Source organism: Rhineura floridana, chromosome 18 (genome assembly GCF_030035675.1).
Source record: "Rhineura floridana isolate rRhiFlo1 chromosome 18, rRhiFlo1.hap2, whole genome shotgun sequence".
Lineage (NCBI taxonomy): Eukaryota > Metazoa > Chordata > Lepidosauria > Squamata > Rhineuridae > Rhineura > Rhineura floridana.
Window position 1 is genome coordinate 21,430,205 of NC_084497.1, and position 25,422 is coordinate 21,455,626.

At 46.7% G+C, this 25,422-nt stretch overlaps 1 protein-coding gene across 2 annotated transcripts; it reads left to right on the forward strand.

Moving 5' to 3' along the window:
- The first annotated feature begins 933 nt into the window (after nt 1-933).
- Nucleotides 934-23,298, forward strand: GPR157 (G protein-coupled receptor 157). 2 transcript variants are annotated; one of them, XR_009759522.1, is made up of 5 exons: nt 934-2,168; nt 16,742-16,955; nt 18,585-18,779; nt 20,451-20,737; nt 22,288-23,298. XR_009759522.1 is itself a non-coding variant. In XM_061601558.1 (5 exons), the coding sequence occupies exons 1-4, from the start codon at nt 1,789-1,791 to the stop codon at nt 20,676-20,678; spliced, it is 1,017 nt and encodes a 338-aa protein (XP_061457542.1). In that variant the 5' UTR covers nt 935-1,788; the 3' UTR covers nt 20,679-20,707; nt 22,288-23,298. The 2 variants fall into 2 exon arrangements, 1 of the variants encoding a protein (XP_061457542.1); XM_061601558.1 differs by having other exon boundaries at nt 935-2,168; nt 20,451-20,707.
- The last annotated feature ends 2,124 nt before the right edge of the window (nt 23,299-25,422 follow it).

Consider the following 25,422-nt stretch of genomic DNA (forward strand, 5'->3'; position numbering starts at 1 on the left):
CCCAGACATTTTGCTGCTAAGTAGCCATGATGGCCTTGCACAGAGGATCTGACTGAGCTCTGCTGGATTGGGCCAGTGCCTCATCTAACCCAGCTTCTTGTTTTCACAGAGGCCAGCCGGATGCCTCTGGGGAGCCCACAAAGTAGGACCTGAATGCAAGAGCAACTCTTCCCCCACTTGTGACTCCGGTGGTGGAGGCAGTACATAGCTAGTAGCCAACAACAGCCTTACTGGCCTGTACTGTGCACACTTACTCAAGAGGAAGCTGCGACAAGCTCAGTGTGGTGTAGTGGTTAGTGTGTCGGACTGGGACCTGGGAGACCAGGGTTCAAATCCCACTCAGACATGAAGTGCACTGAATGACGATGGGCCAGTTGGCCTAACCTACCTCACAGGGTTGTTTGTGAGGCTAAAATGGAAAGGAAGGAGGAAAGAGCATGTATGCCACCTTGCACTCTTGGGAGGAAAGGTGAGACGGGCTTGCTGCTTAGAGGAGACACATATGACACCCATACCATATAGTTAAAGCACATTGAAAGCACATTGCTTCCTCCAAACTCCTGGGAACTGTAGTTTACCCACAATTCATTGAAAGTACGTGGCTTCCCCCCAAAGACTTCCGGGAACTGTAGTTTCACACACACACATTGAAAACCCATGGCTCCCCCAAAGACTTCCAGGAGCTGTCGTTTCCCCACCACACACTGAGAGCACATTCCCCACCTCAAAAGAATCCTGGGAGCTGTAGTTCACCCCTCACAGAGCTACAGTTCCCAGCACCCTTAACAGTTCCCGGGATTATTTGGGGGAGGAAGCCATGCGCTTGGGATGTATGGAGCGGCTGAGACCTAAGAGTATGGAGAGAGAAGGGCGCTCTGTGCATGCTCAGAAACCAAAACAGCGCGTACTTAGCCCGCGGAGGAGGAGGAGAGGAGGAGGGCGGCGCCAGGAGAGCCCCCTGGACCCAGCCCCAGGGCAAGGCAGGCAGGGAGGAGCCGGAGCCGGCCCCGGGGAGGGCGTGCCCGAGCTGGGACTCCTCGCCTCTGCCATGCCGGGTCGGGGCCGACAGCAGGCGCCCTCCACCGCCGGCTCTTCTGGTTCGCCCGCTGCGGAAGCCCCAGCCGGCGTCCCCGCCGCCTCGCTTGGTTTCCCTTCCGTCGAGCCCGGATTTGCGTCTTGCGTGCCTCCTCTCGCTTGCCGAGCGCTTGCCCGGCCCCGCGGGACTGCCGTCTTCCCGGCGCTTTCCCCCGCGCTGTCGCTCTCTGCTCCCTCCCAGGACACCCCTCCCTTCTCCCTCTCCCCCTCCAACTTTCTCTTAAAATCCTACCCTTCATTCCACCTCCTTGTTCTCCCCTTCCCAGCCCACCCTTCCCGGCTCTTCCCCGACCCTCGTTTCTCTTGCCGCTCACCCTAACCTTACCTTCATTCCCCCGTCCTTCCTTTCCCCCTCTTCCCTTTCCTCCCTAAAGTTCACTTCAATCCTTCCCTTCATTCCTCGCATCACCCCGTCTTTCATCTCTGCCTCTTGCCTTCATTTCTCTTTCCACTCTCCCTAACTTTCCTTAACACCCTTCCCCTTCTCCCTTTCCACTCTTCCTAACGTTCTCTTCATTCCTTGCACCCCCAGCCTTCCTTTTCCTCGCTTCCCCAGCCCATCCTTCCCCCCTCTCTTCCCCTTTCCGCTCATCCTCTCTCCCCTGAATTGTTCTGCTCAGATTTGCCCCCCAACCCCACCCTTGCCTTGGATTCCTCTTTGTGCCCCCCCAACATCAAGCCATCCCTTCCGCCATGCTTCTGAGCACTGCTCCCCAGACGGAGGTATACCCCTTTGAGCGGGTCGTTGTCTTGGTCTCCTGCGCTCTCTCCTTTGTGGGGTCTAGCCTCTTGGTGGGTACCCACGCCCTCTGGCCGGAGTTGCGGACCCGACCCCGCCAGCTCCTGCTCTACCTCTCCTTGGCTGATCTCCTCTCAGCTGCCTCTTACTTCTACGGGGCGCTGAAGGACTTTGGGTCATCCTCGTGGGACTGTGTGGCTCAGGGAGCCGTGTCCACCTTCTCCAACACCAGCTCCTTCTTCTGGACGATGGCCATCGCGCTCTACCTCTATAGCAGCATTGTCCAAGGTTCGCCATCGAGTGCTCGGGTCCTCTGCTTCTTCCACGTGGTGAGGTTCGTGGTGTGTCCCCCCTCCTTCTGTCCACACTCCCCTTAGAGACCCCCAGGGCCTCAACAGCGAATGCTCATAAAAGGGCAACCCTCCTTGTCCGGACTTTTCTGGGAAATTTTGAAATGGAAAAATTGAGATTATTTTTTTTTTGTCTGGAACGTTACGACGCACATTAATGGGGAAATGCATCAAGTGTTCTAGAGCAGGGAAAGGGAACCACTGGCCCTGAGGGAGGGGGCAAATGACTTCAGCACATGCTCTAGTTTGGAATCTTTATTTTCCTTTCCTTTGGTAAAGAAAGTTTTATATGTATATATATGGAAATGGCCTGGGGAGACTATTAATTGTATTTGCAACTGGCATCCATTCATTGATACCAACAAACCTTAGGACACTTTCATGGTAAAATAAAGCACAGGGGAAAATCCCACCCCACATCACAGGCCACTCCTGCTGTCAAAAATCTAGATACAGTATGTATGCTCTAGACAGCGGAGGCTGGCCCAATAGGGCGTATGTGATGCCGCCCCACCAGCCTCACTCCGCCCTCAGCCAGCTTCCAGCTCCCTACCTTCTTTCTTACAACCAGTGCAGGGGCTGGTGGCATGGCCTATTTTCTTCCTCCTGCTGAGTCTCAGCGTTGCCCGTTGTCGAACTCCACAGGGAGGTGGAGGATGGGGGCAAAGCTGGAATGAGTAGGCTCTGCCTATCATTTGGCTCATGGCTCCACCTACTGTTTGGGCTGCCTGCATTCCGCCCCACCGGATGGCAACAGCCGCCACTGCCTCCGGGCCGAGACCCGTCTCCTTCTGTAGATCAGGGGATGCCCCTCCACAACTCCCTTCCGTGGCTCCCCATTCCGTTGTCGAGCTTCTCCGAATTTTGCAGCAGAGTTCTCCAGCTGAGTAATAATGTGTGCAAAAATGCACAGGCTAGGGGGAAGTGTGCATATATGTGCATAACATTAGTTAAAATAACATACGAAAAGGCTTTGTGTTAGGGAACATTGGTTTGCAAAAATGTGCGTGTTAGGCAAAGGTGCATATACATAAGAACATAGGAAGAGCGTACTGGATCAGACCAGTGGCCCATCTAGTCCAGCGTCCTGTTTTCTTAGTAGCCAACAATTTAAGCCCAGAAACAGGACCTGAGCGCAAGAGTACTCTCCCCTCTTGAGAGGGGGGATGGTTTTCAGAAGCATGCTGCCTCTGAGCATAGCCATTATGGCTAGTAGCCGCTGATAGCCTTCTCCCCCATGAATTTATCTCATCCTCTTCGAAAGCCATCCAAGCTGATGGCCATCACTGCCTCTTGTGGGAGCGAATTCCGGAATTTAAGTACGCGCTGTGTGAAGAAGGAACTTTCTTTTGTCGGTCCTGAGGATAGTAGGAGAGGTTTGCACACAAACGTGGACAAATTTTCACGAGGACTTTTTCTTTTAAAAAGTTGCAAACAGATGCAGAAATAGGGAGACCTGAGGTTAAGACTGGGAAAATGGAAAGCTGAAATTGACGGGTTCGCCCACCTGTATTTGCAGTCAATCCCAGAGGGGTTCTGGCTCCCAAATGTTATTTATTTATTTAATTATTCAATTTATATCCTGCCCTTCCAGCAGGAGCCCAGGGCTGCAAACAAAAGCACTAAGGACACTTTAAACCATCATAAAAACAGACTTTCAAATATATTAAAACAAAAACATCCTTAAAAACATGTTTTTAAACTTTTTTTAAAGACATTTTTAAAGCTTTTTAAAAATATTTTTAAAGCTGTTTTGTTTTAATATATTAAAAAGCAATTTTCACAATAACAATAGCAGCAATAACAGCAACAAAAGTTTTCCCCTTCCCAACTTCTAAATCAGGCTTCTGAGATGAAGGATGTTTGAAGGGGCAGGAAATCAGGCGTGGATTTTTTGTGTGTGATAGGACTGTGAGCTCACTTCTGGTCCTGAAAACAAATTATAGGGCTGCGTCACAGTTTTGTGCCTGCCTCCAACTGGTGCACCTCAAGGTTCTTAAAGTAATTTTAAAAATCAGTCCCCACAGCCCTGCAGTCTGCTTCCTCTCTGCTGTCCTTGCCGCCTTCTCTCTCCAATCATATACCGAGCTAGACCAATGGTCCACTCAGCTCAGTATTGTCTACACAGACTGGCAGCAGCTATCTGCAGTTTCAAACAGAGAATCTCTCCCAGGCCCGCCTGGAGATGCCATTGGGGATTGAATCTGGGACCTTCTGCATGCAAGGCAGAAGCTCAGCCATGGCACTCAGCTACAGCCCTTTCCCAGAGGCATAAGAACAGCAGGGAATTGCTTTATCCACATTCAGGTCACAGATATAGATCAGTGCATTTAGTGTCTACACTGACTGGCAGCTGCTCTCCAGAGTTTCAGGCCAGGATTCACTGGAGATGCAAGACGGACGCTCTACCTCTGAGCCATGGCCATTCACTGAGACATAGTAACACAGAAAAGTGGCTTAAAACCAAATCAGGCCACAGGCCCATCCAGCTCAGTATTGTTGTCAGTGACTGGCAGCGATTCGCCAGGGCTTCAGAGACAAGAGCCTTTCCCATCTGCACCTGGACACCGGTGATTGAACCTAGGACTCTCTACCTGCAAGGCAAATGCTCTACTGCTGCACTACGGCCCTTCCTCTGTTTGCTTTCAGCATTCCTCCCATCCTTTCCCCTTGCTCCATTATCTTGCCTGCTGATGAACTTTAGACCTGTGCGTTCCTTGGAACAGGGTGGGACGGATGCGATTCATAGGTCACCTAATGAGAATGCTTGGGAAACATCAGCAAAGGAAAAGCAGTTTTAACCCACTTGCTGGGTTTTCTTCCTTTTTTTTTTTTTTTGGTCCCAGTATTTTAGAAGACTGGCTTTAAACAGCTGCCTGGTCGCCACAGGCGACAAGGAATTCCATGAAGGTGAGCAAGCAGGCTGCCAGAAGAAGAACCCAGCATAGAACATCAGCAAAAGTTTAAAGCCATTTGCTGGGTTTTCTTCCTTTTTCTCTCTCTCCATGAGCCAATTTGCCAGCTCAAGTTGAAGAAAAGCCTTTATTTATGCTGCACCAGATGGTTCGTGTCACATGCCAGTCTCCAAGCTGAGGGTAGCTCACCAGAGTGATCCTTTGGCACTCTGGCCTTCCAGCTTTTCAGCATGAATTACGTAGGAAACTGTCTAGTTCATTCTTTGAAGGTAAGGTGGATCAGATTCGCTCCACCTTAGACTCTATCAAAATAGTAGAATATAATGATACTCCATCAGACATAGTTATAGTCAAATTGGCAGAATTTAATGACACTCCAACAGAGACTGCCCCTTCATCTCAACTTGCGAACTTTCAACCCATCCAACCAGCTGACGTCCTCCAACTCCTCACTAGTATGAGACCGACGAATTGTCCATTAGATCCATGCCCTTCATGGCTTATAAAAACATCACAAGCTGAACTTGCGAATTGGCTCAGTGTGATAATCAATGCCTCACTCCAACAAGGCCATGTTCCTGAAACTTTGAAAGAAGCAATTGTAATTCCTCTATTGAAGAAGCCCTCTCTTGATCCTACACTTCTTAGTAACTTTCGTCCAGTATCCAATTTATCCTTTATCAGTAAAGTCATTGAACGAGCTGTAGCCGTACAACTTCAAACATTTATGGATTCAAATGACTGTTATGATTCTTTCCAATCAGGTTTTAGACCAAAACACGGGACTGAAACAGTGCTAACAGCACTGGGGGATGATCTGCGACTTGAATTAGATAGAGGAAATCTAACCTATTTAGTTCTGCTAGACCTTTCAGCCGCATTTGACACCATCGATCATGCTATTCTTCTGGACCGCCTTTCTAGTATGGGATTCCGAGGCATGGTACTACAATGGCTCCGCTCCTTTTTGGAGGGCAGACTCCAAAGAGTTGTCCTTGAGAACTTTTCATCTAAGGTTTGGCCATTACAATACGGTGTCCCCGAAGGCTCCATATTATCGCCAATGTTATTTAATATTTATATGGAGCCCTTAGGAAGGATCATCCGTGATTTCGGAATACATTACCATCAATATGCAGATGATACCCAACTTTACTATTCTTTTCCTCCAGACGCCTTGGAGGCGGTTCATCCCTTAAACCAATGCCTGGTTGCTATTCAAAACTGGACCAACAGGAACAAATTAAAACTCAACCCAGAAAAGACGGAGGTTCTACTAATTGGACAGAAACCTTCTCATGAAGTTAAAAACCTACTTACCTTAGATGGGGTTCCACTCCTTCTGAAATCCCAAGTTCGGAGTTTAGGCATTCTTCTTGATTCTGCTCTGACTCTTGAACCCCATATTACAACAGTATCCAGAAGTGCTTTCACTCAATTAAAACTAGTCCGCCAACTCCGTCCGTTTCTAGGATTGTCGGACTTGAGGCAAGTGACACAGGCCCTTGTGACCTCTAGATTGGATTATTGTAATTCCCTTTATATTGGACTATCTGTAAGATCACTCCGTCCGCTTAAGCTGGTACAGAGAGCGGCAGCCAGAATGCTGACTGGAGCTGGCCCACAAATGCATACCACACCTCTTCTTTACCAACTTCATTGGCTACCAATTTCATTTCGTCACCAGTTTAAAATCTTGGTATTAACTTTCAAGGCCCTACATGGATTAGCTCCAACATATCTATCAAACCGTATTCTGGAGTATAAATCTCAGCGACCGACAAGAGTATGCTTCGAACACTCTCTTATTATTCCTTCTACCTTTTTAATTCGCCGTTCAAATACGAGGAACAAAGCCTTCTCAACCATAGCTCCCATCTTATGGAATAACCTGCCACCAGAGATCCGACGTTCCCCCTCACTCACGGATTTTCGTCGTCTGTTAAAAACATTTTTGTTTCGTCAAGCTTTTAAAGTTAGTATTTGAATTGTTTTATTTTTATTAATTTTATATTGGATTGTATTGGACTTGTCTTATTTGTTCGCCGCCCTGAATTCTATGAACTAGGGCGGGGTATAAATTACTTAAATAAATAAATAAATAAAGGCCACTGTGGAGATTTTCTGTCTCTGATTTCTTTCTATCTTCAGGGGGGAAAAGAACAAAAGCCTTTATGTCTTAACTTCCTGAGTAGACTTTGGAATGTTATATCTTGTTTAGACGACAGCTCTTCCCCTTTTTCGACTGAGGAACTGAGGCTGCCCCCAGCGGACAGTCTTGGTATTTTGAAAGTTCCCAGATCCATTGAAGGAAATACGCATGACTAACTTAGGGCCACCAATTTCAGTGGGTCTGCCTCTGCTCTGAGTGAAACTTAGGCTGCAATCCAATACATATCTACTCAGATGTAAGCTCCATTGGGCTCAATGGGACTTACTCCCAGGTAAAGTTGGACAGTGAAAAAAGCGGGTCAGAGAAAAATCAGCTCATTTGAAATGTGGTGTTGGAGGAGAGCTTTGTGCATACCATGGACCGTGAAAAAGACAGATAATTGGGTGTTAGAACCAATTAAACCAGAACTATCAATAGAAGCTAAAACGATGAAACTGAGGTTATCATACTTTGGACACACAATGAGAAGACATGATTCACTAGAAAAGACAATAATGCTGGGAAAAACAGAAGGGAGTAGAAAAAGAGGAAGGCCAAACAAGAGATGGATCGACTCCGTAAAGGAAGCCACAGACCTGAACTTACAAGATCTGAACAGGGTGGCTCATGACAGATGCTCTTGGAGGTCACTGATTCATAGGGTCACCATAAATCGTAATCAACTTGAAGGCACATAACAACAAGAGGTATGTATTAGATTGCAGCCTGAGTTGTGCAACCCACAAGGACCTAAGGATGGGGAAAGCTGTAAGGTTATAAAAAGCCAATTGCCTGAATACCTCTTGCTGTTTATTCATTTACTTGGCTATTTATTTATTTACTTTTTACCCTTGCGCCTTTTCAGTATATTTAGGTCAGCGTTTGCCAACCAGGTGCCCTCCAGATGTTTCAGACTATGATGGCCGTGCTGGCTGGAGCTGTTGGAAGTTGTAATGAAAACCATCTGGAGGGCAGCAGGTTGGCAAAGCTGGTTGCAGTACTTTACAAAGCTGGCTTTAAACTGCTGCCTGGTCACCATAGACAACAAGGAATTCCATGAAGGCGAGGGAGCAGGCTGCCAGAAGACAAAAGCCCCTTCTTCTCCACCCAGCATAGAAATACAGCAGAGCACTACTGGTATAGCACAGTGGGGAGGAGAGCCTGGCTGGGAGTCCAGAGTCTGTGAGTTCAAATCCCCACTCCTGTCTCCTGGGTGTCACAGGCCAGCTAAAGATCACCCCACAGCGAGTGGCTCAGGGGTTACATGCCCTGCCACCTGTGCAGCTGTGGGCAAGCTGCACAGTCCCAAGGAGCCCAGTTGCCCCCCAGCTGGCAGCTGCGGACAAGGAAGGGGCTGGCTTGTGCGGCTGTGGCAAGCTGAGCAGGCCCTCGCCAGCTGGGGAGGGCTACGTGCCCTGCCACCGGTGCAGCCGTGGGCAAGCTGCAGAGTCCCAAGGAGCCCAGTTGCCCCCCAGCTGGCAGTTGTGGACAAGGAAGGGGCTGGCTTGTGCAGCTGTGGCAAGCTGAGCAGGCCCAAGCCAGCTGGGGAGGACTAGCCTTAGAGGGAGACAATGGGAAACCCCCTCTGAATACCGCTTCCCATGAAATCCCTATTCGTAGGGTAGCCATAAGTCAGTTTCGACTTGAAGGCAGTCCATTTTCATTTCACTACTGCGGAAATGATGGAACTCTCCATCCCCCTTTCCCAGCCCCGGTATGCTACCAAAACATTTTTGCCGGCTGGTAATTTTTGTGGGCTTATTTACCAGACCGTCCTGTATGCCTCCACCTTCTCGTTTATTTAGAAAACAAAATCCTCAGGGTAACTTACCATGCAAAATCTCAGAATGAAACAATAAAAGCATCCTAAACAATGAACAGTTAATGAAATAAATGGTGCCATGCTAAAAAATGAAGGTACCGCTGCAGCAGAGGGTAGTCTTGTAGGAGAGACAAACCAGTGTTGCCCATTAGAATCATAGAATAGCAGAGTTGGAAGGGGCCTATAAGGCCATCAAGTCCAACCCCCTGCGCAATGCAGGATTGAAAAAGAAAACACTTGTGGAAACAGGGTGGCCTTAGTCTAGTGCTGAGGGATGCTGTCCTCCGCCTGTTGACCTGGGGAGGGGCTGTAGCACAGGGGTAGAACCTCTGATTTCAGCCCCTGACATTTCCAGAATATCCTCTCTCTGAAACCTCGGAGAGCCGCTGCCAGTCAGTGAAGACAGTACTGAGCTAGATAGGTCAATGGTCTGACTTGGTGTAGTTTCCTCTGTTTTAAAGGTAAGGCTGTAGCTCCGCGGTAGAGCGTCTGTATTGCATGCATACAGCCCCAGATGCTGCAACCTTTCCTCGTAGGCTCCCGGACCTCAAGAGGAAAACCTGTTCTCTGCGCTTGTCCTGACAAGGATTTGATCTTTGCCCGTCCTTGCACTGACATGTCCTTCCCATTTTTGCCCCCTTGGCTCTCTCTGCCTTCCTCTCTCAGTTGCCTTAAGAACTTGTCTGTCTTGAGAACCAAGCCTGGGAGTGGCATGAGGTTAGGGAACTTGACTAATGTCTGTTTCCCAGGTTGGTTTCTGTTCTGCTAGGTAGGCGAGGCCCCAATGGTGGCTGGTGCCTATTGAAACCGGTGGGGCGGATTATAGGCAGCCCGATCAGTAGGTGGAGTCAGAGGCAATGATTGGCTGAGTTGGAGCCAATAACAGGCCGAGCCAACTCATTCTAGTTTTGTCCTCACCCTCCTCCTGGCTGAGTACTTACTACAAGGGTCAAATGGAGACTAAGAAGGAGAAAACTGATAGCCAGGACCGCCACCCCCTCCCTGCAGTGGTTGTCAGAAAGAAGGCAGGCAGGTGGAGGCAAGGTGAGGGCAGATTGAAGTTGGTGGGGCAGCGCCTGACTTGTCCTAATGGGCCAGCCTCCTCCGCAAGGCCCATCGTTTGGAGTAGAGAAATGTCTCTTTTTTCACCCAGGCTTGTGCATTCACATTGTTGCCCTGTCCTGCTCAAATTACACATTTTCACCTTCTAAATGTCCAGAGGTGTTGTATTGCCTCTCAACAGTGGGGGTAGAACATAGCCGTCGTGGCTAGTAGCCATTGATAGCCTTTTCCGCAAGGAAAAATGAAGCTGTAGGTTTGCAAAAGGAGAAAGATTTGATGGCATCCTGGGCCGTTCAGATTTTGTCTTGGCAACTGCAGGGTACACAAAGGCAAGCTGCATCCTAAATGTTGCCTTTTGAATGTGCATTTGCACCAAATGTGCTTTAAATGTATGGTGCGTATGCCGTCATAGTCTGCCTGGCACAAAGGGAGTGTAACAGTATGTTAGCTTTTCATACATTCCTGTGGATGCATCTCAACTATACGGCAAATGCACAGGCAAAAGGCACCATATTTATCACATGACTCCACCCCGAAGAATCCTGGGAACTGTAGTTTACCCATCACCGTGCTACAATTCCCAGCACCCTTAACCAACGAATGTTCCCAGGATTCTTGGGGTGAAGTCATGTGCTTTAAATGTACAGTGTGTACTCAGCTTGTTTGCCTATCTGGTTCCTGATTGTCTGCTCTGACTGGCAGTGGCAGTCCAGGGTCTCGCACGACTACCTGATCCTTTTTTTATTTTTTACTGGAGGTGTCAGAGATTCAGACCTGGGATCTTCCTCATGCAAGGCCCCCCTCCCTTTCAGTACAAAGTGCAGTTGTATCATTATGATTGGATGCTCTGGCTTTGCTGGGTCTTGTTTTGCTTGCTCTTCTGTGATCTGGGAGAACTAACAATCTGAGCAGGCGGCGCTATGTTGCAAACGGCACTTTTGGAACTGCGCCTCTTGTCCTAGAAGTGTTGGGAGTCATGCTGAGTGGCTGTTTAAACATCGAGGCGTTTGTACTTGGGTGCTGATGGTGTGTCTAGTCAGACGCATCGCTCCTGTTGTGCCCACTGCGTGTTTGGCCCTAGAACAGGGATGGAGAATCTCAGGCCTGGGGGCCAACAGCAGCCCTCCTACCCGTAGTGCGGTAACAAATTCAGAAGGGCAGGGTCCCTTAATGTTAGTCGCAGCCATGCCACAGCAGTTTTTTGGCCGTTGGGTTGAGAATGAGATCCTTGTTAATACCTTCTCCCACGACAACAGACGTCCCTAGGAGCCGATCAGCGTGAAAGGGGAGGGTGTTGGCCACTGAGAAGAGTCTTCTCAGTGGCTGACCGGCTTTCTTTCACTCTGATTGGCTCCAATCAGCAGGGAAGGGCAAGGAACCATGTTAGAAGACTTGTCTCAGGGGCTAACTGCTTGCATTCCATAGAATTCAAACTGATACAGTAAAATCAATATTTTGGATTATGGGGAAGGGCGGGATATAAATCTAATAAAACAAACAAACCAATAAATAAATATGAATAGTTAATGCAGACATGCCACAGACCACCTGAATGAAGCTTGCGGATCACTAGTGGTCCACAGCCACACTTTGGGAACCCCTTGTCTACACTGGCTGGCAGCAGCTCTCCAAGGTTTCAGGCCATGAAGTCTTTCCCAGCCCTACCTGGAGATGCCATTGGGGATTGAGCCTGGGACCCTCTGCATGCAATGCAGACGCTCTACCACTGAGCTACGGCCTTTCCCTATCAGCTGTGAACTCCTGAAACCTGTTGACCATCGTGGATTTTGCACAATACCAGGCAGTAGGAATTCCATGGCCCAACGGAGAGTCAGATCAGAGACAACTGCACTGGTCCTTACGAAATACCAAATCCATTAATCTTGAAAGCAGTATATTCTTGCCTCTGTCTCCTTGATGCCTTTCCTGGCTGCAGCTATTGGGGATCAGCAGCTGCAAAGTGGGACTGGCATGGGGGCAAGCAACTGATGAAAGAAAACAAATGTTCTCTTTTCTCTCCCCCCGCCCCCCCGCAAATAGTGATTGACACCAGCTCCGTTTGATGCTTTGACCTGTGCTACGACAGTGTTTGCCGATGTGGGCCGTGTGCAAGAGGCAACGGCAGACTGAGAAAATTGGTGTCTGTCCTTATTGCTGCTCTCTAATTGACAAAATGATGTGCTGGGGGTGGCTGCTGCGTCTCTGCATGATTTCCTGAGCTGCCCTTGCCTCCTTCAAATTGGCCTCTGCTGGCAGGTGATGTCTGCCATTTTTCTTGCGTTGGGCATGGCTGAGTGACCCAGTCACTCCTGACCGAGCAGAACCAGCTTCCTTCAGAGCAAGCATGGCCAGAACAGTGACTTGTGCATAAATGCAACAGCTGGACTCCTTGGAGATGAGCTTTTTTCTTTTCTTAATATGCTCTCAAAAGGAAAATTTGGGGAGGTGCATATGGGTGAAGATGGGGCTCTCAGTGTGAAGTACTTGAGGGTCCTTGATGACCTATTAGAGGGCCACACTTATGGTAGAGTGGCTGCCAGTCACACTGTTGACACAGCCTCTTCTCATTTGTGCTCTCCTGAGATCAGGGCCACCTCAGCATTCCCACATTCGTAGCTCAGTGGTCTGCTTTGCCTGCGGAAGATGCTAGCTGCAGTCCCCAGCCCCTCTGGGTAGGGCAAGGGTGTCCTGTGCCTGAAACCCTGCAGAGCCACTGCCAATCAGAGTAAACAGTACTCAGCTCAATGGACCAGTGGCCTGACTCAGGATAAGGCAGCTTCCTACTTTCCTAAAAAGAGCACAGCTTTGTTGGGGGCAACCCGAGATGTTTCTGCCGCTCCAGGCGCCTGCACCATCCTGTATTTTCATTGGAAGTTGTAATTGCTGTTTTTTAAAATAGTGTTATTTGTTGTTTAATTTTTGTAAATTGTACTGTTTTACTGATGTATTTTTATATTTCTGTTTTTCTTGTAAGCTGCCTTGAGGGCCTTTTGGCCATAAGGCGGGGTATAAATAAACTATAATAATAATAATAATAATAAAAGAGGCCAAAGGATCATCTAATCTAGTCCACCATTCTATTCTAACAAAGGCCAGTGTGATGTCTATGGGAAACCCACAAGCAGCACCTGGATGCAACGGGGCTCTCTCCTTTTGCAGTTCTCAACAACTGATATTCAGAGGCATATTGTCTCTGAATATAGCCCTCGTGGCTAGTAGTTGATAGCCTTATCTCCCCTGAGCTGATGCCAGTCAGAGTAGACAATACCAAGCTAGTCCGACAAATGGTCTGATCCGGTGTGTCAGCTGTCTTCCACTAACCCTCACCTTTTTCTGGGGAATGTGGTAGGAAACAGAATGGGCTTTAATTTAATTAATTTATTTATTCTTTGATTTATATCCCGGTCTTCCTCCCAACAGGAGCCTAGGGCGGCAAACAAAAGCGCTAAAAACACTTTAAAACATCATAAAAACAGACCTTAAAATACATGAAAACAAAACAACGTTAAAAACATTTTTTAAAAAACAAATCTTTAAAGACATCTTTAAAAAAGGGTTAAAACATATATAAATGGGATTGCTGCTGCCTTGCTGTTGTGTTGGGGGGGTCGCTTTTGTCAAACCCTCAAAGCGCTTGAGCACTGGTGTGCAGGGAGATCTGTGCGTTGATGGCATTTCTCAGGAGCGCAGAGACATTTAGTGCAGGAACACTTTGGGGCTGGCAGTGAGACTGGGCACGAAAGACTATACGGGCTGGTCCCCTGCGAAGCGGCATTAGCAATCGGTCAGCCTCTGCTTGTGACCAAGGCATATTTATAGCTCAGTGGGGGTGCATTTCACAAAGCCAGCTGATTATAGGCAGCCGAGCACTACATATAAGGAGGAGCATTTGAAAAGGTCCTCAAATGCAAAGATGCATCACTGAACACTAAAGTCAGGATCATTCAGACCATAGTATTCCCGATCTCTATGTATGGATGTGAGAGTTGGACAGTGCAAAAAGCGGATATGAGAAAAATAAACTCATTTGAAAGGTGGTGTTGGAGGAGAGCTTTGCAGATACCATGGACTGCAAAAAGGTTAGAACAAATTAAGGCAGAACTCTCACTAGAAGCTAAAATGATGAAACTGAGGTTATCATACTTTGGACACATAATGAGAAGCCATGATTCACTAGAAAAGACAATAATGCTGGGAAAAACAGAAAGGAGTAGAAAAAGAGGAAGGCCAAACAAGAGATGAATTGATTCCATAAAGGAAGCCACAGACCTGAATTTATAAGATCTGAACAGGGTGGTTTACAACAGATGCTGTTGGTGGTCGCTGATTCATAGGGTGCCATAAGTTGAAATCTGTTTGAAGGTATATAACAACAACAAGGGATGCAAAGATCAATCCATTACGGTTCTTAAATTCAGTTCTTCACATTTCTGCAGCGGTTTGCGTGTTTGTTTTTTGAATCCTCATGAAAATTCTCCGGCATTTTAGCACAAATTTCTCCTTATAAATACATTTGTTTATGCAAGTTTTTGTCCACTCTTTTATGCAAGATATTGTTTTTGTAAGCAATCTCTCCTAACATAATGCATTTTTGTATGTTGTTTTCACAAATATATTCACTTTTATGCATGCTTTCCCCTAATATATGCATGTTTGTAAACACTGGCTGGTTGGAGAACTGCATTGCAGAATTTGGATAAGCAAGCATATTAAAGGGTGGCTGTGTTTCAGTTCGCATATTGTTTCAGAATGTATGAATTTGATAGATTTGGCTTTAGATTTGAACTGAATCAAATTCTCCCCAGTCCTTACCCAGAAGGCCGAGTGCTAAACGGTAGTTTTGCCACCTGGTCTCAGAGTTTGGGAGTTGGCTACCATGCCGTTCTGCAATCTGTTTACCTGTTTTGGCTCCAGACCCAGGGCGTGGGGGGAATTGCCGCTTAATGAGAAGCGAGGAACATAGGAATCCACCTTGTGCTGAGTCAGGCTACTGGTCCAACTAGCCCAGCTGGGCTACACTGATCAAAGCAAATGCATTTGCTTTTGTCTTATAAACAGCCTCATCTTCCATTAATTTGTCTAATCCTTCCCTCCCCCACCCCACCCCTCACCAACTCTCCTCTTTTCAGTTTAATTATCTTAAACCACTGGCTATTACCATATGTTGTAGCTAAGCAATCCACATTTTCAACACCCATCACAATTTACCTTCTTCAGCAACTTAGAAAGCTGCCTTATGCCAGATCAAATCACTGGTCCATCTAGCTCAGTGTTGTTTTCACTGATTGGCAGCAGCTCTCCAGGGTTTCAGGCAGGCCGTGCCTTGAGCTGCTGCCAGTCAGGGTACACAGTGCTGAGCTAGATAGATCGGCGGTCTGACTTATTATAAGGCAGATTCATGTGCTCTGATGTGTTGCATAAAGCCAGCCGATTTGGAGTAGACACACACACATGCTTCTTTTCTAGCATTTGGGATCAAATAGCTTCCTGTCAAAAGGGGAGGTCAAATCTCTGGCCAACTGGCTGATGTCCAACTTAGTGAAATCACTGTTTGTGTCTCGCTGGGGTTGTGGCAATACTCTTTTTTTGCGCAACTGTGCAAACATCCTTGCCGTCTCCTAAACTCTGGCCTAGTTCTGGGCATGGGGGAGCGAAATATTGGGATGAGAAGGAAACAGGAAAGAGGAGGCAGGAAATTAGGGATGGTGTCCTCAACCCTTTAGGGTGATTTCTTGAGTTGCAGAAGCCGTTCATTGAGACAGCATGTTTGTGTATGTGTTTATTCATTTAACAAAATGCATATGCTGTTTGATTTTTAAAAAAACCCTTTAAGAGGTTTTGCAAAAGACATTAAAATTATCCTTAAAACAGTTAAAAATGAGTAATTAAAGACAATGAAAAGGCAGAAAACCAAAAAAGATTAAAACGCATCAACATCTATGTGTCTGGGTAGGCTTGCTTAGACAGAAATAGTTGAAGCAGGCGCTGAACAAAATACAGCGAAGGTAACAGTCTTATGTCTCCATCTGTAATGAATATCTCCAACCCACAAACTGGCTCCTTTTTATCTTCTACAGGCAACTCAAATTGTAGCTTGTCCTCTAAAGGATGAAGGCCATGGTGGCTGGCGCCCCTTGGAACTAGTAGAGTGGAAGACAGGGAGCCCGGAGAGTAGGTGGAGCCGGAGCCACGGGCAGGCGAGGCAGGGCCAATGAATTTTAGATAAGACTCCCTGCCTGAAACCCTGCCACTGCCAGTCAGTGCAGACAATACTAAGCTAGACAGATCAGTGTTCTGACTTGATATAAGGCAGCTTCCTATGTCTTAAGGGAAAGTCTGTAGCTCAGGGGTTGGACACCTGCATTGCATGCAGAAGGGCCCAAGTTAGGGCTGGGAGTCTGAAATCTTGGCGAGCTGTTGCCAGTCCGTGTAGACGATACTGGGCTAGACAGACCAACGGTCTGGCTCAGGATAAGGCAGCTTCCTTTGTTCCTGTGTCTCGTGCTGGGTACAGGGTTGAAAGGGTGAGCCAGATGCTTCTGGGTAGTTTCAGTCTCTGTGAGAGCCCATTTGCCCCGTCTAACTCTTCCCCCACTCTGTCTGCAGCTGGGGGGTACCACTTGGTATCACGGTGGCAGCCGTTATGCTGAATAAGATTGGGTACGATGCCTCTGACGTCTCTGTTGGCTGGTGCTGGATCAACATCGACGCAGAGGATCGGGTCCTGTGGATGCTCCTTGCGGGGAAGATTTGGGAAATCTTGGCCTATGTGACTCTGCCCGTCTTCTATATCCTCATAAAGAAGCACATCAACCGAGCGGTTGGTATTCTCCTTATCCTTATCCATTATTGTTGTTGTTGTTGCTGCTGCTGCTGTTATATAATAATAATAACAATAACAATAATAATAGTAACAATAATATAATTTTTCTATCCCACCCTTCTTCCTGAAGGAGCCCAGGGCAGCAAACATATAAAGAAAACAGTTTAACAACAAAAACTGCCGGAGATGTCTGGCTATAAATGAGGTGTGACTTGTGTGTGAGAACAGGTGTTGGCATGACCAGCCAGTAACCGGATCCACCTCAGCTTGCCGCGTCCCATGCTGGATGTTCCAAGCGGCGTCTTTCCTTTTGCTTTTTTGTATTTGGAGAGGAATGATTCCCCTGTCGATGTCTCTCTGAGCTGGCTTCCAAACTCTTGTTCAAATTCAGTTTGAGAAACTGGGTTGTCTCTAGCGCAGGCCTATTCAGAGTAGACCCATTGATGTGAATGAACCTCCATTCCCTTGGTTTAGAGCCCACTTTGTCAGCTTGACAGGAATGGACCTAAGCCTATTCATTTCGATGGCCTAGGCCTTCTCTGGAGACAATCCACTGAGCCCAAAATGTAACGGAGTCTCTAGCAGGACTTCTGTGTGAAGGGCATCCCTGGTTCAAATGTTTACATCTACCACAAACTAAGTCAACAGTCATTAAGCAGCAGACCACACTCTGTCAGCCATACCCACAGTGCCCCTCTGCAATGGGGCCATAATGATGCAGACCTACCTCACATGGCTGTTGTAACGATTAGTGAGATAATGGTCAAAGCAATTCACATATGTCAGAAGTGGGGGACTTTTTTCAGTCTGAGGGCCGCATTGCCTTGGGGGCAGCCTTCTGAGGGCTGTGTGCAGGTGTGTAGTCGTCCAGGGTCTTGGGGAGTTGTAGACCCATTACTTTTTTGGGAGCAGGGTTGCAGCCAGGTCCCTATGTATGAGCCAATCAGTATGATAAGGGAGCATATTAGCCACTGAGAAGAGTCCTTAACCTTTCTTGCTGATTGGAGCCAATCAGATTGAAAGGAGGTGAGTCTCACTGAGAAGACTCTTCTCAGTAGCTAACACACAGCCTCCCTTTCCATGCTGATTGGCTCCTATGGGCATCTGTTGTGGTGGTGTGTGGACTCCTAAGATGACTGAGAGAGCAAAGGAGACGAAGGAAAGTGGCAAAAGGGGCATGGCTGTGAGGGGGTGTGGCGTGACTGTCACGAAGGGAACCTGCACTTCTGAATTTGCCAGTACACCAGTGGCCATGTGCCATGAGTGACTGTGGCCAGAGGCCAAAAGTGGGAGGAGCAACGAACGTAAATTTTACTTCCGTACAGCAGGCGAGTTTGTTATACACACTCACACACCCCTCTCTGTGCTCCATTCAGACAAACAAGAGGCATGATGAGAGTTCAAGGACATATTTCCAGCCAGGGAGAAAAAAACAGAGGAGGGTGTGAATTGGGACTGATGAGGTGTGCGACTTGGCAGGGTGTGTGGCCTGGGGACAGTCCCGAGGGCCAGGGGAGAGGCTTGGAGGGCTGCATTCATTCCCCAGCCTTGATACGGATGCTAAATGAATCCTGCACCACTGCCACTTTCCCATAGCTTCTCGCCATCTTCTCTCCTGTTCCAAAGCATGCCGCGCTGTCAGAGTACCGGCCTATCCTGTCGAGGACCCCGGCTTTCCAACCGAGGACTTCCATAGCAGATAAGAAGCTGATCCTGATCCCGGTTATATTTATCTTCCTCCGAATCTGGAGCACCGTCCGGTTCGTGCTGACACTCTGCAGTTCCCTTGCGGTCCAAAACCCGATGCTGGTGGTCCTTCATGTGAGTGCCCTAGTCAAAAGGCAACAGAAAGGTCCTGAAATGTCGTCGCTTCATCCAAGAGGCCTTCCCAAGGTCTCTGATTGGATGGCAGAAGTTTTATTTCGTTTACTGGTTTATTATTAGAAGAAGGGGTAGAAGGGCAGGATAGAAATATTTTAAATAAATAAATAATTACATTAATATCGTGCCTTTCCTCCAAGGAAATCAGAGTGGTGTACATGCTTCTTCTCCCCCCCTCCTCCTCATTTTATCCTCACAACAACCCTGTGAGGTAGGTCAGGCTGATTGTGAGTGGCCCAAGGTCAGCCACTGAGCTTCACAGCTGAGTGAGGATTTGAACTCTGGTCTCTCATAGTTCATGATTCTGAAAAAACACTGAATACAGAGCCAGCATAGTGTAGTAGTCAGAGTGTTGGGAGACCAGGGTTCAAATCCCCACTTAGCCATGAAGCTCGGTGGCTGACCTTGGGCCGGTGACTGTCTCTCAGTCCTAACCTACCTCACAGGATTGTTGTGGGGATTAAATGGAGAGGGGAAGAACCATGTATGCCACCTTGGGGTCCTTGGAGAACAGGTGAGATATAAATGCAATTAATAAAATAGATGAATAAACTAAATTGATAAATAAGTTGGCTGTTATTTATCCCAGTCTGTGTCCATATTGGATTTGAGAGTGTTTTTAAATATAAAATGGTTTTAGTTGCTTTTTATCTATGTTAATCATTTTACATATGGAATTTCTGTGATTGTCTTGATTGTTGAATTGCTTCAAGATCTTATATGGGAAGTGATCCTTAAATGGAAGTAAGTAAGGAAATAAATTTACATACTGCTTCATGCCAAAATAGGCTTCTAATTTTACAAGTACAAAAACTGCTTACACAAACATTCAAATGTAAGCATCCATAATTAAAACACAACAAAATTTGTTATTGATTGAAATATTGATAGACCACACTTTCGTAAATATACAGCAAGGTGGTACGCAGATCACACCATTATAATAACGTAAGTAAAAACATCAGTAAAAACATCAATAAATATGGGCGGGTAAAAAGATATTTACATGGCACAGTCCTGTCTGCATGACATTGTTTTCATCAGGTGTCTGAAAGCAGGCGGGGATGATTCCTGCTGGTCCTCTATTGGCAAGGTGTTCCACAGGCCAGTGCCTGCCACACTAAAGGCTCAGCCCCTAGTAAAGGCCGAGCAAATCTCAGGGGTGCGGGGAAGTGCCCCATTGGAGGAACTCAGTGATGGAGCCAGAACATAAGGAATCAGGTGGTCCCTAAGTTACTTTAGGCCCAAGTTCTTTAGGGCTTTATGAATTACACAAGAACGTTGGACCTGGCCTGGTAGCCAATTGGCAACCAGTGCAGGTTATGCTCTCAGCAGAGGAGTAATGTGTTGGCAGTAGCCTGAGAGCAGTCTGGCCTTGGAATTCTGCATTTAGGTGCAGCTTCCAGACCAAAACTATCCCATAAAAGCATGAAAATGTAAATATCCATCAGTAACAATTTAAAGCGCAAAGACAAATAAATGGCAAGAGGCCTGGAAGCCTTTGTCTTCCTCTCCCAAATTGTCCTGCTCCAGGCTGCAGCTTGTGCGATGGCAAAGATGAGCTTTTCCGGGAACTGTCTGACTCTTTTTCTCTCCCTTCCTCACCTCCAGGGCATCGGCAACACGTTCCAAGGCGGAGCCAACTGCATCATGTTTGTCCTTTGTACACGGGTCGTCCGGAACAAGCTGTTTTCCTCCCTGTGCTGCTGGTGCTATGACAGCCTGGATCATTCTCTGCCGAGTCCGGAGAGCTGCTCCCAGGGCCAGGATTCGGCCAGCAAGGACTGGGGGGAAGTGCATGAGAGTGACCGAGTGAGAGTGGAATTTTCAAGCACCTGAGCATTGGAGCATCCAAGCTTTAACCAGAGGTGTGGCCTTCCCTGGTCAGGGTTTTTTCTGTGAGTGTTTTCAGATTGAAAATCTAGATGGCTTCAGGCAGAGATTCGGCCAGGTATTTCACAGCCGATTTGGGAAATCGAGACTGCTTCCGCACTGGAAATTTACTGTGGACTAGCCACGTGTTGTGCACTGCCTTTTTATGGGGTATTTGCATAAAATTCACCATAGCGAACAAAACATGTCCCGTTTTCCTTGTTCAGCTTCCTTCTGCCCCTGCCCCTGACAGATCTCAGAAAATCTGACCTTTTAAAACTCAATGGAATACTTACGGAGTTTCCCCTGGTGTCAGACTGATTGCACTGCTATTCTGGCCGATTAGATTGCTCTAGACGTTTTCTAGATGGTGCTGTAGCCATTTCATAGAATCATAGAATAGTTGTAGAGTTGGAAGGGGCCTATAAGGCCATCGAGTCCAACCCTCTGCTCGATGCAGGAATCCAAATTAAAGCATCCCCAACAGGTGGCTGTCCAGCTGCATCTTGAAGGCCTCCAGTGTTGGAAAGCCCACCGCTCTCCCTAGGTCATTGGTTCCATTGTCATACCACTATACTAACAGTTAGGAAGCTTTTCCTGATGTTCAGTTGAAATCTGACTTCCTGCAACTTGAGTCCATTGCTCTGTGTCTTGCACTCTGGGATGATTGAGAAGAGATCCTGACCCTCCTCTGTGTGCCAACCTTCCAAGTACTTGAAGAGTGCTTGATTTCCTCCTCTTTGGTCTGCCACTCCTCTCTAGGAATCAAATCCTCGAATCTCCACCTTCTCTGAACTCCTGGAGAGCTGCTGCCAGTGAATGTAGACTATACTAAACTTGATGGACTAGTCCGTAACTCCTGTGTTCTGAAGGAAAGATGGAAATGAAAGTTCAGTTCTTTGCAGCTTAGCCAAAGAAGCAGAAATAGTGTCCTGCCGATTGCAAAGCTGTTCCCCCTCCCCCCCCCCGGCTTTAGTTCCTTTTTCTTTGAAGCTCTAAACCTCTTGAGCAGGGGAAAGGATTTGCTTCCTGTTGTTTCCAAAAGTGATGGAGCTTTGCAAAACGCTCATCAATGGCTGCTCACCTCTTGTTGGATAAGATTTGTGGTGAGTCGACCAGACATTTCCCCCCCCCTCTCTCACACACACACAAATCAGAGCTCTGACCGCCTGTGTGGAGCAGCAAAGAGCAGTGCAGGCTGGTCCATTAGAGTGAATGGGGCATTGTCCCACCAACCTCACTCTGCCATTGGCCAGAAACCCCACCCATCTGCCTGCCTTCTTATTTACAATCAGCCCAGCGGACTGGCGCCACTGATGGTCAGCTTGCTCCTCCTTTTTAATCTTTTTGTTCCTTTGTGGAACTCAGCAGGGAGGAGGATGGGGACAAAACTAGAAATTAGTTGGCTGGTTGTTTCTGTGAACTGCTTAGAGGTTTCCTGCAATCAAGCGGCAAATAAATAAAGATGTGCCCAAAGAATAGTGTTGTGCAGCCTGAAAGCTTGCGCTTGCCATGTTTTGAGCTTGAAAAACTATCGTCGTACTGACTCTTTTTTCTTTTCTTTTGCCTTCTGCAGGTAACAGAAATGCTACAAGCTGCTTGCCATGGGGGAAAAAAAAGCAGCAAAAGTTTCGGAACGGACCCTCCATGCGGTAACAGGGGCCTTGTGACGGACATGAGCTTGTCTGGAAATCCAGTTTTGCAGTTGGCTTTTCACTGTGTGTCTTTTGTGGGGGGTTTTTGGAGGGGTGTTACGAGGGTACTTTCCAGTTTCCATTTTTAATTATTCCCTTCTAAGGTGTTTTTTTTAAGAGTCTTGGGGGATTCTTAAATCTTTAGGAAGGGCAGGGGCTGCTAGGAGTTGTAGTCCAAAACATCTGGAGAATGCCACATTGGTGTCAGCTGATTTAGAGCAATGTTCTTCCACAGATGTTACTGGATCACAACTCCCATCATTCCTGACCGTTGGCTTAAGCTAGCTGGGGATGATGGGAGTTATAGCCCAATGCCGTCGGACGACCCAAGTTTAAAGGATGCCGATTTGGAGGATCCTGCATTGAAACTATCCTGTGTACTTTAACAAAATAGTGAGTGAACAGGTGACCAAGGTCTGACTGATCTTAGAGATGGGTAATTGACGCAGTGTAGCCTCTGCCTAGCAATTGCTCCAGGTCAGGTCTTCAGCACGGGGTGGTGGCCTTTAGATTCAAAGTGCACTCAAATCAAGCAATTTATTGGAGTGCAAGGGAGTGGCCCACTGGTTCGCTCCTGAGGTTTCCTGTATACATAAATATAATATACCAAACCTCCTGGATGCTGGAATCAACTTTTTTTTAAAATCATGTTTCCATTTTGATTTATCATATTGTGCGCTGGAGTTTCCACAGCATTGTGGAATGAACTTTGTTAAAATACCATGTTTCCAGCTTGATTTTTCATGTTATGCACTGGAGTTTTACGTGTGTGGTTTTCAAAATTTTGATCTGTGAAATGAGTAGACAAAGGCTGACTTTGAGCTACCATCTTAAGGTCTCCTGTTGTTGCTTTTTAAAAAAAGGAATAATTAAAAAGCTACTTGTTTTGGTGAGCAAACTTCACAAAGTGTGTGTCCTTTTATTTCTGTTTTCCATCCTTTTATAAACAAAGGGATTTGACAAATGAGATGAGCCAACAGCCTATGGAGGAAGGAATGGATTCTAGAGAAACACAAAGGTCACATCTGCAGTGTACATTTAAAGCATATTTAGAACACACGGCTTCCCCCATGGAATCTTGGCAACTGTAGTTCACCCCTCACAGAGCTATAATTCTCAGCACCCTTAACAAATGACAGTTCACAGGATTCTTGGAGGAAATCCATGTGCTTTAAATATATGGAGTGGATGTGACCAAAGGGTTGTATCCAACTGTACTATTCATTTAAAACACTCTTAAACTACTTCAAAGTCATTGCTTTCCCCCAAGGAACTCTGGGAACTGTAATTCGTTAAGGGTGATGAGAGTTGTTAGGAGACCTATTCCCTTCACTGAGGTACAATTCCCAGCGTGGTTTAACAATCAGTCCATCTTCTTAGGCAGCTCTGAGTCATATTCCATGTAAGTAAGTTTGATGTTGCAACCACAGGTCATAACACAACAAATCAAAACATAACACAAGAACATTAATGCATCATACTTCCAGTGGAATGTAAAAGCATTAAAACATCATACATCCAAAAATTAATAAAAAAAATAAAACTGAGTTCAAAATGTCCAATAGTAATTACAAAACTAATCATCTAGTAGGATTTGCAAATGCAGATCTCTTTCTGATTTTAAAAGATAAAAGAGTAAAAATGGCCCCCTGGACAGCTAACATAAGGAAAGGCATTCACCAGCAAGTAGGTGATGAATTCCACTTCTGAGCCGGAAAAGTTGGCAATAAGCTGGCTCATTGTCCTGCTTCTTAATTGCATCATAAAAAGGGTGGTGTAGGATATAATATTTAATGTTAGCATAGACCCATTGAAATTGATGGACTGAATTCCAATACTAAATCCAACGTGCCTGCTCTGAGTAGGACTAACATTCGATATAATTGATTGAAGGAAGCCAGCCATTTTTACTTGCTTGTATCTACGGCTATATTTAATTTGTTTTGGTTTCAGCCTCTGGGGGCACAAGGTTGGGGAAGACTAATTTAGTTGAATAAGCTTGGCTGTTTTCAGTAAGGGTGTGGTGGTGGTTATCCTGATCCTGTATCTTAGGGAGAAGGCATCTGTGACCCTCCTGATGATGTTGGACCTCAGCTCCCACCACTGGTCATGCTGGCTGGGGCTGAAAGAAGTTGCATTCCAACGACAACCTATGTGCCCACTCATCTGCTTAAATCTGCAGAACTGGCTCCTTCACATCATGTTCATTCCGCACTTGCAAGAAATCCTACGCATGTGGCAGCACCTACACTTTGGAACTCCCTGCCTGTTGATATTAGACAGACGCCTTCACTGCATTGTTTTCGGTGCCTTCTAAAAAACTTTGTTGTTGTTCCAGCAAGGCTCCCCAGGTGTCTAATTTTAGCATGTAATTTTGTCACAGGATTTTAGCAAGTGTTTTAAAATGATCAATTTTAGTTTTTGTGTGTGCGTTTAAATTATGTAGCTTGTTTTTCACGTTGATATTTTTAACAACTATTTTAGACTATTGTACACTGCTGAGAGAGTTTAAGAACATAAGAAGAGCCTGGCTGCTGGATCAGGCCAATGGCTAGTCTAGTCCACCCCTCCATCAGATGCCTAGTTCGAGGAAGAGGATGTGTAGACAGCTACTAGAGGACCACTGACGTGCGAGGCTCCTCACACTGCTCAGGGTTAGGCTGAACTGACCCATACTTGGGTCCACCTGTTGTTGTTGTTGTTATGTGCCTTCAAGTCGATTACGACTTATGGCGACCCTATGAATCAGTGACCTCCAAGAGCATCTGTCATGAACCTCCCTGCTCAGATCTTGTAAGTTCAGCTTACCAATCCATCTCTTGTTTGGCCTTCTTCTTGTTCTACTGTTTTCCCCAGCATTATTGTCTTTTCTAGTGAATCAGGTCTTCACATGATGTGTCCAAAGTATGATAACCTCAGTTTCATCATTTTAGCTTCTATTGATAGTTCCGGTTTAATTTGTTCTAACACCCAATTATTTGTCTTTTTTGCAGTCCATGGTATGCGCAAAGCTCTCC